General features: G+C 43.5%; 1 protein-coding gene across 1 annotated transcript in view; it reads right to left on the bottom strand.

The window, feature by feature from the left end:
* Positions 1 to 1,166: 1,166 nt before the first annotated feature.
* Positions 1,167 to 19,574, bottom strand: part of ADCY2 (adenylate cyclase 2) — a 3,241,403-nt gene continuing 3,222,995 nt past the window's right edge. The window contains exon 25 of the mRNA XM_069613724.1: positions 1,167 to 1,636. Coding sequence (XP_069469825.1) covers positions 1,484 to 1,636 — 153 coding nt within the window. The 3' untranslated portion in view covers positions 1,167 to 1,483. The remainder of the gene's footprint in view (positions 1,637 to 19,574) is intronic.

Genomic DNA, 19,574 nt, shown 5'->3' with positions numbered 1-19,574 from the left:
TTGTGATCAAGTCACCTATTGCTCAGACTGGAACATGTGTTGTCTGCATTAGTCAATATTTTTGTAGAAGAATATATATTGCAAGAACACTTGTCTCTTGAAAAAGTATGGAACACCTCAGAGTAACTCCGGAAGAAGATATTTCCCTTGGCAAAACACTTCTTCACTCCACATGTGTTATGTGAAAACAGTTAAAATATGTTGCCATTGATTCGGTCCCATCCAACAGGGAAATAGAAAACTGGTTGTGAGGAGATTTGATCCAAGAAGGCTTCTCATTGTAAAAGCAGTTACATAAAGTCTTAAAAAGGACTCTGAAATGAAACGCTTTTAAAAGTGTCGTGAGTGCTTTTATTGCATCTCTGTTTATATCATATTTCAAATCAGATACATATGAATGTGTCACTGTTATATCTGTTAAAATATTGACTGGAATTGTATGTCAGTGTTTATTTTTTATTTTTTCATCGTGGACTTGGAAATGCTTTTTGCATTTTGATTTTCATTTTCAAGACATTCTAATTTAGAATATAACAGTCTATATGGCTTCAGTGATAGAATGAGCGCTAGTAGTACTGATTTTTAGAAGTACACTTATAAGATTTATGAAGGCTATTGCTTTTAAAAAAAAACTTACATGCCTGCTCATTAATTTGAACCTGGACACTGTGCACCCAATTCTATGTTTTATGCCTATTGTATTTCTAAATGTTCATGGGCGTAGTCTGTTCTTCATGTTTATTAGCAAATTATACTTTTTAAATGGAAGGCATTATTTTCTATTTTGCTTTGAGTGAAGTGGGATGTGCAATGCTCATCACAGCTATGTTCAAAAGTTTCAAGGAACTGTGGAAACAGAATGTTTTCTATGTCTATGAACAGAAAAGTTAATATAGCTTCTGCTTTTTCTTGCCAACTTATAGCAATTTATAGCACAGATTCAACTTGCGTGATCATGAACCGTGATGATTTTAACTTTTGTTTTATAGAACTCAAACTATAACTCATGTCACAATATATCCTTTGGAATCTGTTTTTGAGTGTGATGTTTTGCTCTTACTTCTTATTTCAAACTACTTCTTTTGTCAAACTAGTAAAACAAATTAAATACACACATGATTGTATAAAAGAAGAATTAGTAAATAACAGACACAGCACATGTAAAGCAAAGTACATACAAACTTTTAATGAAATAAACGTACAAAATACAATGGCATTAATACATTTGACACATTTGTACAAAACTAGTCCTATAAGGGAGGACAGTCTCTTGGGTGGGTGGTGACGTGGACGCAGAGAATGCTGACACAGTGTTCATAGTGTGCCACTGGCTATTAGACACAATCGGTGAACACATCCAAACAGTGCATGTAGCGACAGAGTGAACCTATTTACAAATACTGCAGGTTTCATTCGTTTTCAGCAGACTGTGGTGGTGGAACCCAATGCTGAGAAAGAACATTGGTACAGTCGAAACGCTTGTTCATAATGCCACATTCCCCTGGGATAAAGATCTTGTCATCTCTGTATGGACAAAGTATGTCTTCAGTTCCCCTTTTCCTTTGACGTTTATGATTCCACGACAAGTGCACATGTATCCAAGCGTTTGTAAGACATTGCTTGTCTCCTCTGTAACCTAAAATAAAACAAAGTGCATTGAGAAGCACACTCAACATAGACTGATCATCAGGCAGGTATAAGATACAATTGGTTTCAGGAAAATTGTGGGCATTTTTCTTTATCAATATGTTTATGTCCCATACGAGCATGAAAAACGGGCAGGTTATAGGATCACCTCATCAACTTCACCTTGTAGGCAACCAATCTTATTGTTTAATGTATCCTATTTATTTTAGAATATTATTTTTAGAATGATAATATACCTCATTTTGCTTGAACACATTTTTCTGGCAGCCCACCTATATTGGAGAACATCTACAAATGTGTTTGATGAAATGCCAGAAACCCCAACATTGAGAATCTAAAGCAGAGCGTCAAAAGGAAAACGACAACTTTACAAATGAATTCTAGCACATTTGACATGCTCTTGACCTACTCCTGAAGAGGGCTAACAGGTTCATGAAATAAGTTATCAGGGGTAACTCTGACGTACTCCTGACTTCAGAATAAGACAGGTGGTTAAGTTGAGACAGCACCTTATTGCAGAAGGTCAGCCCCTTTCTCCCATTTGTGTGGGACAAATCATTGTTGATGGGCCAGGAGGTTCCTTTCTTGACTCACTCGAAGACAACCACTGTGGGGATGGTTACCTGCTTGTGAGGATGATAATGCTTGACAACCCTTGCCCTTTATCTCTTGAAGGACATCCCGTTAAACTTGGATACATACTGCAAACCTACTGGAGAATGCATGATTCTTTTGGGAACTCAGTAGGACACACTGAAAATTGTCATAGCTTCAATCATAATCTGACACCTGATGTCAGCAGACTTCACACTCCTTGTCTATGAGGTTGCAAACCTCATTCACTTTTTTTATGGAACCCTCTGACCTTGAGCCTTTTGTCTTTGTTCATTGTTTAGCACTTAGGCAGAGCTTTCTAATGAGATCTTCTAAATATCAGTACCTACTAGGGTGGTGGAGAAACTGCACTTACAAGGCTGCAGTCTTGTGGAATTGCCACCGTATTTCTTCTCACTTCCACTGCCTACCCCCTTTCTGCACTGTAGCATGCCTCTCTTCATCTTCCATCATCTGAGACCCCAGTTCCTATGGTTTGCCAGAGAGGACTAAATCGTGTCTTTTCCACTATCCCAGCTTTTAGGACACCCTCATTGGATGCTGTTCTGCAGGGGTGTTGCTAGGTCTGGAAAAGATTTGGGGCTACACTAATGTCGGGATTGTCGGGACTCGGGGCTAGCTAGCCTTTTGGTTGTAGACCCTCAGATTCTATCCGGGCAACAGCCAAAAGACCCAGGGCTATAGCATCCAAAGCACCCCTCCTCCTCACCCCCCAGCAACTCCTCTGCTGTTCAGGAGCCTTATTACACTTATGCACTTGCTTTGAGAACAATTACTAGAAAATGGAAGTTGACTCAGTAAATAATAAGTGCAAAATGCTGAACCGATGCCTGCTTTATTCAATAAGGTATAGCTTAATTACATTATGGATGCTGGCCTTCTCACCAAATGTAAGGAAATATGGACGATTTTTAAACCACGTTCATAAGGTAACAGCTAATTCATGGTTCATATTTGGGGAGAGTCATGACCCACTCTAAATTTGAACAGTGTGCTAACTTGGATAGTTTGCGCTCATGCTGATTTTCTCACTTTATACCGCGTGTTATGAATTGCTATGGCTTTTTAAGATTGTCTTTTGGGTAGTGTTGGTGACCTTTTCATGCTTGTGCTTATCTGATCTGTGGATATCAGGTTTGCTAGCTATATGACTTTCCCTGAGTATGTTGGTCAATATGCTATCTACCTTTTTGTGAGTGGGTGACTCACTAATAAAAACACCCTGTTCTCCTTATTGCACTTAATACGTGTTCTATTGCCAAATTCTCCTTCTAGATGTAAGGTAAGGATTGGAATTTTGTGTTGAAGACACCTGTCTGACCTTCCTCGTGGATGGTGAGTTTGTGAGGGGGGCCACGTGAAGCTACAATCCAGGTGATGCTAGGCCCAATAACGGCGTATAGAGGATCCTCTGGCTTCCCCCACCATGCCACATGCTGTTTGCATGGGTTTGTCACATTGCTTCCATGAAGACCCTGTGCCTTTAGGGGAATTGATTTTGAAGGATGGTCCCACTGAGCTGGTGGCACCTGTACACTCTTCTTCCCTCCATTGATGCAGCAGTCATATCCAAAACCACAAGGAGGAAGTGGTGGAACACAATGTAAGATGGGAAACAGGATAAGTTAATCAGTGACCTCACAAGGTCTCCACACCCATATGCCTAAGGTATGTTAGGTTAAGGAAGTCACATGGGTGGGGGCAGAGGGCATGGGGGGGCAGAGTGTGACAAGCAGAGAGTGGACTGTTCATGGAGAGGGATTAACCAACTATAAGCCTCCATCAAAACTCTAAGCCATCCTCGGGAGTGGGGCATATCAGCAAATGATCCACACCAATTACATTGAAGGCACACCTGAGTTCCCTTAGGTCAGAAAGAGGCTGAACTGTGGGGTTATGACCCTATACAAAGAAGGGCCTGTGGCAGAAGCCTGTGGGGGTCTGAAGAACAAGCTCAGTTGGAGACAGAGGACAAAGAGTGCTGGAGCAGGAGGTCAGAGGAGAGACCCGGGAGTCTAGGGAGAGAAAGACAGAGTAGGCTGGGTTAAGGCACTGCAATCCTTTTCACTATCCCACCCACTCTCCTTTCCCTTAATGGGCAGGGCAAACCACCAATGTCTTTTTAGTCTGAGCGCCCTGCCACCACCAACATGATTTCCCTAATGGACTTTTTCAACTAAACTTCTAAGGAGTTGGTTGACACACATTTCCCTTTAAAGGTACAGTGCATCAGTGTCAAACTCTCTGCCCCATGGTAAACTCAGGAATGAACTGAGATCAAATACACTATCAGATTTTAAAAAAATGTTCGAGCAAAATGCACAAACTTGAGGATGACCTCACCCTCAATAGCTTACCCTCAACATGCTGGCACTTGACTATTGAAACCAAAGCCTGCTATTACTCTTCAATAATTGTAGCAGCCTCTAATAGAAGTAAAGCTCTCTTTGCAACAGTCATACCCTACACAAACCCCTTCTCAGTCTTAGAATTACCAGACTCCTTATAGAAATGCAAGGCCATCAATGATGTCTTTTCAAGCAAAATCAACACAATTAAACATCAAACTGATGCCTCCAAATCAAAGACAAGAGTGGCAAATTAAATTCATGAGCAAATCAACTAGTCAGCTCCAGCACTACCAATCGAGGTCCTGTCCCAAATTCAGCTCTGAAACAACCACCACCCAGAGCATATATGATGCTCTCCAGATCATGGACAAAGAAGATTCCTGCCTCCACGTTCTCCTGGACATATCCACTGCCTCAATCCGGTGCACTACCAGACTCTGGTAGCTCTCCTCATACCTCTGAGACATACCAGAATGTCTAGATGGGCACCTTGAGCTCTGACGACCGCCTGGTTACCTATGAAGAGCCACAGCACTCATTCCTCTCCCCGCTGATCTTTCATCTATACATACAATACTTGAGATTACGTCTTGATGACCCAGGCATCTTGCTACACCAGGACGGAGATGACACCCAGATGTACCTTAATGTAAACGGCTCCCATGACATCACTCGCCTCCAGAAATGCCTTGCCACTATTCAAACGTGGATGACCAGCACAAACCTAAAACTCAACTGAATCAAAATTAAATTTGTGCTCCTCAGTCACACCTCTAAACAGGAAACCATCCAAGGATGGCAAACGAAATGTACCTTGACAGATTTGTTCCCCGACTTGCCGCTTCTGCCAAATCCCTGGGTTTATCATGGACAGCAGCACCTCCTTTCAGCAGCACATCAAAAAGGAAGCCCGGACTGTGTGGAAACATATCCTACTGCTCAACAAGATCAAGCCACTCCTCCATCCCGAGGACTTCCTGAATGTGGTAGAGGCTCTCATGATTGCACACATGGAAGGGGTATTGCCCTCCTTGCTATGCTCACAGCACTACACCTGGCTCCCCTCGAAGCAGCCCAGCACACTGCAGCCTGCATTATCACTGGGTATGAAAAATTCCACTACATCACTTCCATCCTGCCCGACCTTCACTGGCTTCCTATCCCAACCAGGATCCTTTTCAAAAATTGCCTATATCACCTACAAAATAACTATAGCCCGGACACCCACCTACTTTGTTGACAAACATAACAAATCCATCAGTAGACACTCCTCTGGGAGCCAGACTATGGCTGGAACCTAAACTAACCAGCAGGGAAAATATCAGGAAATAGTCCTTATCCTACTATTGCCCAGCATACTGTAACACCATCCCATTGGCAATCAGGGCAGCTTCAGTGCTCGCGCAGTTGATAAAAGCACTGAAAATGCTGCTCTTTGGGTAATTCCTAGACATGAAATGGATTGGGAAATGCTTTTCCCGGTTCTACCATGACTCTAGATCCATTGTAAACTTCCCACCTGTTCCTTGAACACTTGCATAGTGCTCCATTGTTCTCATGCTCGATTTGCAGTATACAAAACACAACTGGAAATACAAAATACAAATAAGAAGGTGATACGAAGCAGGGGAAAGAGTTAGGGAGCTGAGGAGAGACAGACACAGGGGGTTGGGAGATAAAGGCCCAAGGGGCTGGAGACAGAAATTGCCCAGAGGCAGGAAAGAGAAAAACCCAGGAAGATGGGTACAGAGAGCGCCAAGGAGAGCGGATGCACGACTTAAGAGCTTGGGATAAGAGCGACTCAGGAGGAAAGGGAGAGAAGAACCCAGAAGGCTGAGGAAAAGGGCAGACCCTGGAGGCTGGGGAAAGAGGGAGACCCAGAAGGCTGGGGAAAGAGAGAGACCCAGGAGGCTGGGGAGTGAGAGAGAGTGAGAGAGAGAGAGAGAGAGACTCAGAAAGCTGGGAAGAGAAAGACACACAGAGCTGGATGGACAGACACAACTGTGGGGTCAGAGAACACCAATAAACTCGGGGAAATGGGACCCAGGAAGTTGAAAGAGATAGATTGATACTGGGGTGTTTAAGGAGGAGGTGGTGAGAGAAGTAATCCCTAATGGAGTGGTGTCTAGGAAGAAGGTGTCTAACTTGAAGGTGGTGGACAGCGATTCAACAATTAAAGGAAATGATCATCAGAGTGGAGAAGGGAAAGCGAGAGGAGGAAGCTGATGGGGCACACAAGGAGAATCCTGGGATCGGTGGAGGAGTGAGCCAGAGGCAAAGCATCGAGGAGATGCAGGGCAAGCACAAGAATAAAGATAGAGAGAAGGAAGGCACTATAGACAGTCCTCTATGAATGAGTTAATATCAGGGCCTTGAGGAGCAAAGAAAATTTGGGTTAGGAGACTTTAGGACCTAGATCCCAAGCGTGGGAGGTGGTGAGAGGCCTACAGAGTAACCTATAAATATCTTAAGGCGTCTCCTGTTTATCTATAACCCTGGGTTGTAGTTTAAGGCCAGTGCCACTGCTAGTCCAACTACAGAACCAACCAACAGGCTCCAATACAGACTAAAGCCCCACAGGTGTCATTTTCTTACATTAAATAATGGTGATGGGTGCACATCAAATGCAAAGAGCGAGGGTCTGCATCCTTTGGCTCTCCCGGTATTTTGGACTACGACTCTCATGATCCTCATTATTTAATATGCTGTGTAGTGCTGATGGGAGTTGTAGTCCACAACATTTGGAGAGCCAAATGTTGCAGACACTGGGCCTTCAGCTAAGAAAAGCAGTGAGAAGTGGTGGTTCACTGCAAGTAATAGAGTAGCAGGAACAGTATATCAACACCTGCATAGCGTTTACAAGTAACAATAGCACATACACATTGTTTCACACTGCTAGTCAATGAAGGAGAGAATAGCTCAAAGAACAGCAGGGACAGTATATTAACACCTGCACACAGCCAATAGCAGGGCATATTGCTTAAAAGGGCAGTAACTGTGCAACACATTAGTACAATAAGAACACCTTTCATTATGAACAGAAATACTAATTTTAGCCGATTCAATTGTTTGAAACCACACATGTATCCAAAGTGTTTACTGCTCAGCACAGGCGTGTGCAAGACCAAAGCTGTTTAATCAACACAGAGAAAATAATAAAAACTGAATTTGTGTCAAAGGCAGAATAGGGGAAAATGATGTGCACTAATTTCAACAGTGCCACTAATTTTAACAGAGATGGTGGGCCAGAAGTTTCCACTGATTGTAACATTGCAGCATGTGCTGTTTGTGCTGTAGGCCTTAATAACAATACTAACGTTCTAGCAAGCTAACATTGCAGCATATGTGTGTTGTGAGGGTCAGAAATGTGAGGCAGACAACTTGATAAAGGTTTTTCACGAGTAGCTGTTTTTTTAACTTAAAAAGGGTGTGAGCAATGCCTCACTATTTCATGAACCACCGTACGCGTCCTTTCTGGACTTCGTGGTCCCTGACCCATCGGGGACTGAACTCAGCAGTACAACCAACATGGCCGCTGAACGCAGAATGCTGTTTGTCAGTCTCTGCGTTGTATGCTCTACGTTCTACAAAGTAGACACGCCCCACGGCCCTGCGCATCTCAACGCTGCCGCTTGCAGTAGTCAGACGTGTGTTGCCGGAGTTCGTTCAGCGATTACTTCTGATTCCTAGTTCCCGGTCCCCTGAATCTCCTCTTCTTTTATCCTTACCCTTTTTCCTCACCTTGCATATCCTGGATTTCTATCGCATTCGTATTTCTGAGTGCGAACCTCGCCATTTCATGTATTTCTTCCCGGACATCTGAACGCTTCCTGGAGCTGGGTCACGAACCGCACACTGGAACCCGAGGACCCACGCACTGGGTTATATAAATCCCGAACAGTGCGAAAGAAGACTTCTTCGAAGATCACGAGCAAACAATACAGACAGGTGAGAAGGGGGGAAACCTGTGACAGAAGATTGAGACACCAACAAATTGATACAGTTAGGGAAATGGAGGCTACAGTTCAAGACCTCATGCGTGGCATGCAGGAGTTAACAACAGAAGTTCAAAATCTTAAAGCCGAAAATGCAGCATTGAAACAACTGGTCCTGTCACGTGACTCCGCAACCAAGGAAAGCGTGTTGTTGGGCAGAGTAGTGGATAAATATGATGGCTCTTCAAAGACCCTTCGTGGCTTCCTCGACTCATGTTTAGTGCACTTCACCTTTAAGCCCTACTACTTCTCTACCCCCAGGGCAAATGTGGGCTTTATGATTTCACATCTCTCTGGGAATGCCTTGACTTGGGCAACTCCCTTAGTTAATTCGGGCGATGCCCTCCTGGATGACTATGATGGTTTCGTGCAGGCGCTAAAGACCATGTTTGATTGCCCAGAGCAGGTTTATAGTGCTCAAGAACGTTTATTGGACTTCCAACAAGGATCCCAGGATATGCTTACCTATGTGACATGCTTTAAACAACTTGCCAAGGAAGCAGACTGGACTGGTCCCCTGAGGCCTGTTTCACCCTCTTTCGAAGAGGTTTGCATGAAGAGACAAAAGACGAGCTAGCCAGGGTAGCTCGCCCAAGTTTCTTCCAGGCTCTCATGGATCTTTCCTTACAGATCGACTATCGTATCCAGGAAAGAAAGGCGGAAAAGAAGAAGATTAAAATACCCTACCAAAAGGCCTCTACAGAACCTTCCTCTAGACCTGAGCCTGCATCTTCCCCGACCACGGACCCAGAAACCATGCAACTTGGGGTCTTCCGCGGACCCATAACCCCGCAAGAAAGGATGCAACGGATTCACACTGGTCTGTGCATGTATTGTGCCTCTGATAAACACCTTGTAAGAGAGTGTCCTATTGCCCCTCCACGGCGTTCGGGAAACGCCAGCCCCCGATCCTAGATGGAGCACAGCTTCGGGAGAGAGATGTTTGCTCCACATCTATTCCATCCTTGAACTCTCCTGGACAGAACAACCTTGTGATTCTGCAGGCCTTTCTATCGCCTTCCAAGAAAGAATCTTATCCCATTCTGGCATTAGTGGATTGTGGGGCCATGGGGATATCCATAGATCATGATTGGGTCACTACCCATAACATTCCATATGAAACACGAGACATCATGCAACCTGTAGAGGCTATCGATGGACGACCTCTCTCTTCAGGACCCATAACCCTTCAAACCAAAGAGATCCTGCTTTCTATAAACCACCATCAAGAGAGGATCAAATTTGACATCATAAGATCTGCCCACTACCCAATGGTTCTGGGTATGCCCTGGTTACAGAAGCACAACCCTTACATCAACTGGGCAGCAGGATCCTTGTTTCTTGGTTCAGAACATTGTATATCCCACTGTTTATCCCTGGATTGTTCGTCAGGATCCTCTGAAGATATGCAAACAAACCAGCAAGGTCCATTCACTGTCTCGATTATCATCCAAGTTCCCAGGGCCTATCAGACTTACACAGATGTGTTTTCGACTGCCATAGTTCAAGCCCTTTCCCCTCACAGATCTGAAGACTGCGCTATTGATACTGAATCCTCAGCAGTGATTCCTTTTGGAAGGATGTTCATTCTATCAGAACCTGAGAAAAGAGCCCTCCGAGAATACCTGGATACCAACTTGGAAAATTGTACTATACGACCATCCAAATCCCCGGCTGGAGCTTCATTGTTTTTTGTTCCCAAGAAAGATACCAAAGAGCTTAGGCCTTGTCTAGATTATCGTGGCCTTAATCAATGCAGCCTCAAGGACCGCTATCCATTACCCCTAATCTCAGATATCCTGGAAGCGGTAAGAGGAGCTGTAGTGTTCACGAAATTAGATCTCAGAGGTGCCTACCATCTGATCCGCATAAAGGAAGGTGACAAATGGAAAACAGCCTTTAGAACACCCTTTGGTCATTTTGAATACTTGGTTATGCCCTTCGGACTTGCCAATGCCCCAGCGGTCTTCCAACGTTTTATGGACCGGCTGTTATCCGATATGTGGTTCCTCTTCGTCATTGTATACCTGGACGACTGATATACTCCAAGGACCATCTGAAGCATGGAGAACATGTCAAAGCAGTTTTACAAAGTCTACGTGAACATAAGCTCCTGGCTAAACCCGAGAAATGCCTTTTCCATGTGTCTACTGTTCACTATCTTGGATTCGTCCTTAGCCCAAAGGGAATTGGAATGGACCGCTCGAAGGTAGACTCCATTCTATCCTGGCCTGTTCCAACTACTGTGAAACAAATTCAATCCTTCCTGGGGCTTGCTAACTTCTACCGGAAACTCATACCCTCTTTTTCGGAGATTGTACATCCGATCATTACATTGTTAAAGAAGGATACCCCCTTTCACTGGACAGCAGTCCAAGATGAGGCGTTTCAACGGTTAAAGTCGGAGTTTACACAAGCCCCCATCTTGGCCCAACCTGACATTGATCGACCCTTTCTAGTGGAAATTGATGCCTCTAACTACGCCATCGGGGCAGTCCTGAAACAGGAATTTGATGACAAGCTAGAACATCCCATCGCCTACCTTTCTCACATCTTGACTCCTAGTGAAACCCACTGTTCTGTTTTGGAAAAAGAACTCCTACCCATCCGTCAAGCCTTCACAGACCGGCGTCATCTACTCCTGGGAGCGAAACATCCTGTTCAGGTCTGCACGGACCATCGGAATCTTCAAGTCCTGCAATCCCTAGAATGCAGGAACATTCATCAAGCCCATTGGGCCTTCTTTTTTGCCCAATACCAGTTTCAAATCCATCATGTTCCTGGAACACACAACATAATAACTGACGTCTTATCCCGACGTCCTCACTATGAAATTCTTGAAGATCGATCCTTCCCAAAGATGTTTCCCCACACAATATTTGTTGCCCAAGCAATCAACCTCCTGGAAGACATTCAGATTCAAACTCAGTCCTCTGAAATCTGGAAGGAGTTTAATGGAAAGAATCGATGGAACCTCAAGACGAAGGGCGGATATTTATTCAAGGACAATTGCCTGGTCATTCCCACTCAGAGACTACGACAAAAGATCACAAGCCTATGTCAAGATACCCTTCATTCAGGACACCGTGGCATCACCAACACCCTCCGACTAATACAAAGACAGTTTTGGTGGCCGAAGATGAAGGATGATGTCCAGCATTATATCCAAACATGTGCAGTCTGCACTCAAAACAAGCATGACAACAAGAAACCGGCAGGTCTCCTGCTCCAACCAGCGCTGCCAACCAGACCTTGGGAATTCATCGCCACAGACTTTATTGTGGAACTACCACCTTCCAGGGGATACACAACTATCATGGTTACCATTGACTTATTCACTCACATGGCCCATTTTACACCTTTATATAAACTACCATCTTCCTCTGAACTTGCCGGAATCTTCCTGGAACACATATTCTGACTTCACGGACTACCCTCCAAGATCATATCTGACAGAGGACCCCAGAACATATCTCAGTTCTGGAAACAATTATGTTGTATACTAGGAATCCAACATGACCTATCCTCAGGTTATCATCCACAGACCAATGGAGCTACTGAACGCTTGAACCAAACTCTGGAACAATATCTTTGCTGTTTCACCACCAAGGTCCAGGACGATTGGTCACTCTTAATACCTGTGGCTGAATTTGCCTACAACAATTCGGATCACTCGGCTGTCAAAACAAGCCCCTTCTTTTGTAGCCAAGGATTACACCCTTTGGTTCTACCATCCATTCTCCCACATCCTACCCCAGTTCCTACAGTTGACTCCTGGATTGAAACCCTCATCAACGTACACAAAGTAGCAAAAGAGAACCTAGAAAAGGCCCGAAGAAACATCAAACACCATGCTGACTTCAAAAGAAGACCAGGGCCTTCATACTCAATAGGTGATATGGTCTGGCTATCCTCAAAACTTCTGCCTCAACACTTACGTCCAAATGAATTGGCCCCGCGGTACTACAGCCCTTTCTCCATAAAGGAAATCATTAACCCGGTGGCCTTCCGACTCAGACTACCAGAATCTTGGAAGAGGATCCACCCAGTCTTTCACACTTCTCTGTTGAAGCCATACGTCCAGTCCTCTCGAACTGCTCCAAGATCTACCCCTGTGATTGTCAATGATGAGTTAGAATATGAGGTTTCCAGAATATGTGATTCCAGGTACAGACGTGGATAGCTACAGTATCTGGTCGAGTGGAAAGGGTACCCTCCCAGTGAACACACCTGGGAACCAGTCTCAAACATAAACGCCCCAGACTGCTTCGAAGGTACCACCTTATACACCCAGGCAAACCAGACCGAACGGGTTTTCGGAGGAGGCTTGCTCTCATGAACCACTGTACGCGTCCTTTCTGGACTTCGTGGTCCCTGACCCATCGGGGACTGAACTCAGCAGTACTCCCAACATGGCTGCTGAATGCGTAACGCTGTTTGTCAGTCTCTGCGTTGTACGCTCTGCGTTCTAGAAAGCAGACACACCCTGCGGCCCTGTGCATCTCAACGCTACCGCTTGCAGTAGTCAGATGTGTGTTGCCGGAGTTCGTTCAGCGATTACATCTGATTCCTGGTTCCCGGTCCCCTGAATCTCCTCTTCTTTCATCCTTCCCCTTTTTCCTCACCTTGCATATCCTGGATTTCTATCGCATTCGTATCTATGAGTGCGAACCTCGCCATTTCCTGGATTTCTTCCCGGACATCTGAACGCTTCCTGGAGCCGGGTCACGAACCGCACACTGGAACCCGAGGACCCACGCACGGCGTTATATAAATCATGAACAGTGCGAAAGAAGACATCTTCGAAGATCACGAGCAAACAATACAGACAGGTGAGAAGGGGGGAAAGCTGTGACACACTATCCCTAACCTAAAGAGGATTTCCCTGCCTATCAAAATAAACTAAAGCCAAACACTATATCAAAAGGATTCTGTCCCTCACAGGTATACATACATCAAACTCATAAAGGTAATATATTGCAATTCAAATGTAACAGAAATAGCAATTGTATTCAACACAAATCTAATAACTTTGTATTCTTGTAACCTGGGTCAGATCTCCTCCCCCAGACTCAAAGCATGATTTTCAATCAAAAGTTCAAATAAGAAAGTTCCTTGTTGTAATTGTAACCCGGTTTTGATTATAAAGTTCTTCTTAATCCAAAAGTCTTTCACTTGGACTTTAACAAAGGTTCAACCAAAGGAAAAGTGATTCTCTTCACATGTAGAGACAAACGTTCAACGCACCTTTTTCTTCTCCTTAAGGAAACCAAAATACTTTCACAATTCTTCTGTATTAACAGCAATGCTTTGTCGTGATGATTCCACAACAGTTTAGTAAACACTTCAGTGGTCTTGCCACTTCTTCTTCTCTGCAACATTCAACCACAATTCAGTACTTCAATGATTTCTTCTTGGTCCAATAACCAGCCAGCACTAATACTAAAAGGTCCCTGTCCCGGTATACTCGTCTGTCAGGACAAATAGCTCCCAACATTACTACAAGTACTCAGTGGTGAATTTACTTCAAACCTTTTGGGAAAGTCTTTAACTTTCATCAACATCGAAATGTACAAGTTCTTTTGGGAAGACACGGTATAATGTGGTGCTGTTTGTTCCACTGTTGGGTTTGCCACTGGCAAGGCAGATTATGCTCCTCTCCTCCTTAATACTCTTTATCTCCTGCCACTCTTGATTTCCTACTTTCACATCATATAACTGCTGACAGTGCTTCTTTATTACAATTGTCCCTTTTTGCCTTTGGCAATGCTTGTTGATATCTTGTTCAACTATTACCTCTTCCTCCCTCTGGTAATAATGGTTATTATCTTTCTGAATTAATGTTCTCTTATTATTTAACCAATATGCATTATGTGCTCTTTGAAATATTGCCTCCTCTTTACTTTGGCAATTGTGGTTAGAGTCAGCTTGCTCCAGTATTTCCCCCTCTCTGTCTTGGCAATAACATTGGCTTTGATAGCAATGATTGTAACCTTTTCTTTCTTGCCTTCTTATAAAGTTCTTATTAAGCCAATGCTCCTTCTTTACATTAGTTCGGTATTCTAAATAGCAACCAGTGGCCAGCGGTCAATTACGGAGCATAGAAGGATTACCGGCCAAAGGTAAACTCACTGGTGTCTGCAAATGAGTCTGCTCAATCTGCTGCCACTCTTCGTTCTGCCTTTCACATGGCAGACTGCTTCGGGTTTCCCACGGCCCATGCCGATCGGGAAAGGAGCTTCTCTTGCTTCCAGTGCACTCTGGTGCTCGCCAGCCACCGGTACACATCAAGCAAACAGGTGAGCCTCTCTCTCCAGGGGGAAAGTCTTCTACAGCAACGCTTCCCACTGTGCAGCCTCTGCATTCAAGGCCATTACTCTTGGAGACCCCCTCAGGACCGACATCTGCATTAACAATAGCGGCGTCTCCGGCATCTCCCTTCTTCTTCCACTGCATCTGCTGCTGGTGACCTCTGCAACTACTCCATCTCCTTGCTCTTCTCATGGCCTGCACATGAGGAACCTTATCTATTCAAATGTGACACTCGGGTGTGGTTCATTAGAACCACTAGACTTCAGCTTGCACTTTAGTGCCTCTGAGTCCATATTTCTTGTCCCAGTACTTGGGGTATTGTGGGACTTGAAGTCCTCAGTGTTATGATTACTTTCTCTTTTCTGAACATTGCCTTCACTTTTGTTCAGATTCATCATCAGCTAGAGCATTAATGTTCCATTTTCGATGTTGATTATAACAGTTTTCACAACCAACAAGATGGATAGGTTTGGTAGGGAAACCTCACTCTGACAACAAGCCATTACATATTTTGGTATCAAGGGCATCTCTCCCTCAGAGGAAGACAGATGCTGCTTCCCGCCCAACTGAGTCCTCCTATTCCCTCTGAGCCCTTCTCATTTCAGGTGATCCTACCGGCCAAACCTCTCCCACGGTTAGGAGCAGGTAGCAGCTGCCTTCCTCATGCCCCCTGGGAGGAGACTTTAGACAGGGTCTTTGTGAGGACTCTGCAGGATTCATCACAGTGTGCATCAGTAACTGAAAGGGGGGTGATTTTGGGGTACTAACAGCTAATATAGGAATCATTGTGGGGGCTAGATTTGCAGGCCACAGACTTTGTGTGCACTGACACTGTAGTAGGTGCATGAAAACATACTGTGGCTGATAATGGGCAGTTTCAAAATAATATAAAATTTGCAAGCTGACACCAGTCCTTGCAAAACAAAAGGGTCTTGAAAATAAAGGTCCATTGTTTGCATAAAGCAAGAGCAGTAGGAGAGGATGGCATGTTGTATTTTCTTCGGACCACAGGAAGGAACGGTGAGGAGGACTACAGCTTTCCAAAGACCAGAGGGCTGAGCTGGAAAAGTACACAGTGCAGGAAGAGCTAGAATATTCTCTGCCACGTGTTAAAGTTGGGAGTGCCACAAAGGGCTGGAGTTGAAGGAAGTGACATCGGCAAATAGGTGGCCCAAATGTGCAGATTCCAAATGTGACATAGGAGAAGGGCTGGGTTTGAGAGAAAGGCTTATAAAGAACTGTGAGCTGGGAGGTTGACCTTTTTGTCTGTGACTCATTCCATTAGGGTTTTTTGACTCTGGCTGGGGCTTTTGCCATGTGCTTTTGGTAGGGTCCTTTGATGCATAACAGAGACTGTGACAGAGTAACTTGGTCTTCGATTTAACAAGCCCTGATTTTGAGCAAAGACCTTGGGCTGTATTTTTTACATTTTGTAAGTCTTTCATACGGTGAGAAAGCCAGGCTGTTCGTTTGGTGACTGTGCTATCCAAGCATAAGGCATTTCGCCAAACTTTGCTGAAGCCTTGAAAGCTGAGGCAAGCAGAGTGGCTATATGTGTGTGTGGCAGCACGGCAGGACAGCAAGAGCTGGAATCCCGAGCCAGAAGATGGGGCTGCTGTGACTGGTGCTGAGACATACTGAACTGCAGACTGGCAGGAGGAGCTGGGCTCGTAAAGGTCTCAAGTAAAGCTGAAGTGATTATCATTAGGTATAATAGAAAATGGAACTTCTTGCAAGGTGTGATTTAGCCAGGGCAAACTGACCCAAGGGCAATTCCCTCTATCTACATGGTACCCAGGGGATCAAGGAAGTTGCCAAAATCAAAATTTATTATGGTAATAATTCTACTATGCAAGAAAATCCATGATCTCTAATCTCATACAAACCTAACCTTAGCTGGCAGGGCGGTAAATGGGAATTGAAGCTACATTATGAAAATAATACATTTGCTTACACAGCCAACGTACTAGATGGGGGTCTGAGGCTGTTCTGATCCACAAACAACAGTATATTCATTTCCATCCTTTCAATGCAAAGTATTTTCCTGTCTCTTGCATATGTATAGTGCAAATGTAACACTAATGGTTCTATGCTGCATGTTTTCTCTGATGAATGTGTATAAAGGTGCCTAAGGGCATAATAAGGAAAGTGAGTGGTGGTGTGTATTGTGTCTGGTTTTTATGGTTCAGCCTATCTAATTATTAGTGGAACAAGAACATGGTGTGTGCATAGTGCAGTACTAAATCTTCCTAGAGTCTAGCCTCGCCTCGCCTGTTGGAACCTAAGTTGTAAAAGAAAAGTGGCAAGGAAAATATCTTACAGAAGGCAAAGTATAACTTAATAAACCAGAAAGAAAGATAGGACTCACATCGAAACTGGAATATATGTGCACTTCTTGTTTCTGTGCCAGCAGATAAGAAAGGGGATTCTATACAAGAATACGATAATTCAGGGGTCTGTGGCCTTTGACTCACCAGATGTTTTGGACTACAACTCCCATCATCCTTTGTCAGCATAGTCAATGGTGAGGGATCTTGGAAGTTGAAGAGCTACAGGTTGCAGACCCCTGACATAATTAATCAGAACTGTTAAAAAAATGTATGGAGGGATGTAGTAGATATCAAAGGCTGCATGCCAACTCGCTGTGTATTACAGCGGACAAAGTTTGTGCAAATAACCTATGTTATATAGGCTTACTCCGACTAATGCCATTCTGGGCTGGGAACCAGTTAATCTGAATGTAGGTGAGGGGACAAGCTGCTTCCCAAAGAAAGTGGACACTGTACTTCAAGGCAAAGAATCTGAAATGTCAGAAAAAGAAGCCAAGTATGTTCATGATAGTTGAAGTAAATACAAGAAAGCTGTTATACAACAAGAAATCCTGGGGGCAAGATAGACACAGAATGTTACATGCTTGGCAGAAGACAGGAGAACGAGATATACCGAGTGGGTTTTACAAGGAGGCTGTAAGGAAGGTAAATAGCTGACCAGTCCAGAAGAAGGGGCCATGGCACGAGAGAGAGCAAGCCCCAGAACAGCTATCCTTTTTAAACCAGCAGAATAACAAATGCAGCATACATGCTTTACAATATCTTTGAACCATTTTCTTCAGAGACAAGACATCTTTATTCTGTTTCCTCTGAGCCCATATTGACTTTAGTTCTGAGATGTACCGAAGTCTCTTATAGAAAATATATGCTGCTTGAAGCCTAGAGCAGGATTCACTTTCTAACCAAATAAGTTGCAAGTAGATTTCAGACCATATTTTGTCCAAAGGAATTTGCAGAGCCTAGACAGGGCCATGGGCTTTATTTTAGAGACATTTTGACAGTGACAAAAGAGTGCTGCTATTAAATTGATACACATTGTTACATATTATTGCTAATACTATGATTTTATTGAACCTAGATATAACTAGCATGTTAAACTAGCAAGATGATTGGACGGCAACTTGAAATGAATTAGAAACATAGTATGATTGGGACAGTATTATTTTTGAACTAATGAAACCAATGTCGAATACAATGTTATATTGTGAATGGTTAATAATCACGGTACTGGACGGTATCTCAAAGCAATGATCAATTATTCTAATGAAATATAGTTTGGAAGAATGCTCACACATGTAGATGCTAAGGTGAAGAGAAATATGTTTTAATAAATATTTTAATTATTTAAAAAATGAGTGATTCATAAGCTTGCTGTATAAGCTTTCTGTGTACACCTGATTCTATCAGTGCATGCTTTTGAGAGCAATAGAAAATGATTGCCCCCTTGTCTTTTTATTTGGCATGACCAGCTCAAATTTGAGTTTTCCCTTATAATGTGACTAATTGCAATCCTTAGCTTCAACAATGTCACAAGGGTGTGAATGAAAAATATGTCCAGGTACATTACACAAATCACACCTTAGACCCTACAGAGGGGCTTACCCACAAATCAAGACTGTGGCCACCAACATTACAACATACAACGTCTGTGCTATGAAGGTAAACAACAACATCATGAGACACATTGTTCTTGCAGCTCTGCGTGCTTGATTTGGGACACTGGGCACCTGCGCCCCACATTTGGGTTTGTTATATGAAGCTGCCGGTAAGAACCACTATCCAGCCCTCATAAAAACTGAAATAACTTTTGATTTTGTCCTTTTAGACCCTTGCACTTCCTTTCACATATGACCGTCATGCTCACAGTTCAGTTCATTTTATACACATTTCTGACCCTAAGAAAACTGCTTACATTTGCCCTGATCAGCCGAAGAAAGACATGCTAGGAAACATATTCCACAAAAGGCATGTTTGCTACTTTTATGCTTTTTGACAGTCTCCATAGCAAAGGATAATGTGGATTTCACAGCTTAACTGAGTTATTTTACATTTGTATGTAGTATACAATTGAGGTACATATTGGCAATGGTTATAAATGTAGCGGTTTGATTCCCTGGTATATTAACTCCGAAAATCTTGAATAAAATTAAATATATAAAAGAGGTAGTGACATGATACACCTAAGCCACATAGGTGTCTGACTCCGATGTCATGCCGGTAATACATGTCAAGGCTGGTGATATGATTTTCCATGATAAACCTTCAAGAGCAGTATGTTTTATGGTTAAAGACATTTTTATCTATCTTTGTGAATTACAATCAGT

The sequence above is a fragment of the Ambystoma mexicanum genome, chromosome 5p (assembly GCF_040938575.1).
Source record: "Ambystoma mexicanum isolate Mex_15411 chromosome 5p, UKY_AmexF1_1, whole genome shotgun sequence".
Classification (NCBI taxonomy): domain Eukaryota; kingdom Metazoa; phylum Chordata; class Amphibia; order Caudata; family Ambystomatidae; genus Ambystoma; species Ambystoma mexicanum.
This window is presented reverse-complemented; position numbering and strand designations above follow the sequence as displayed.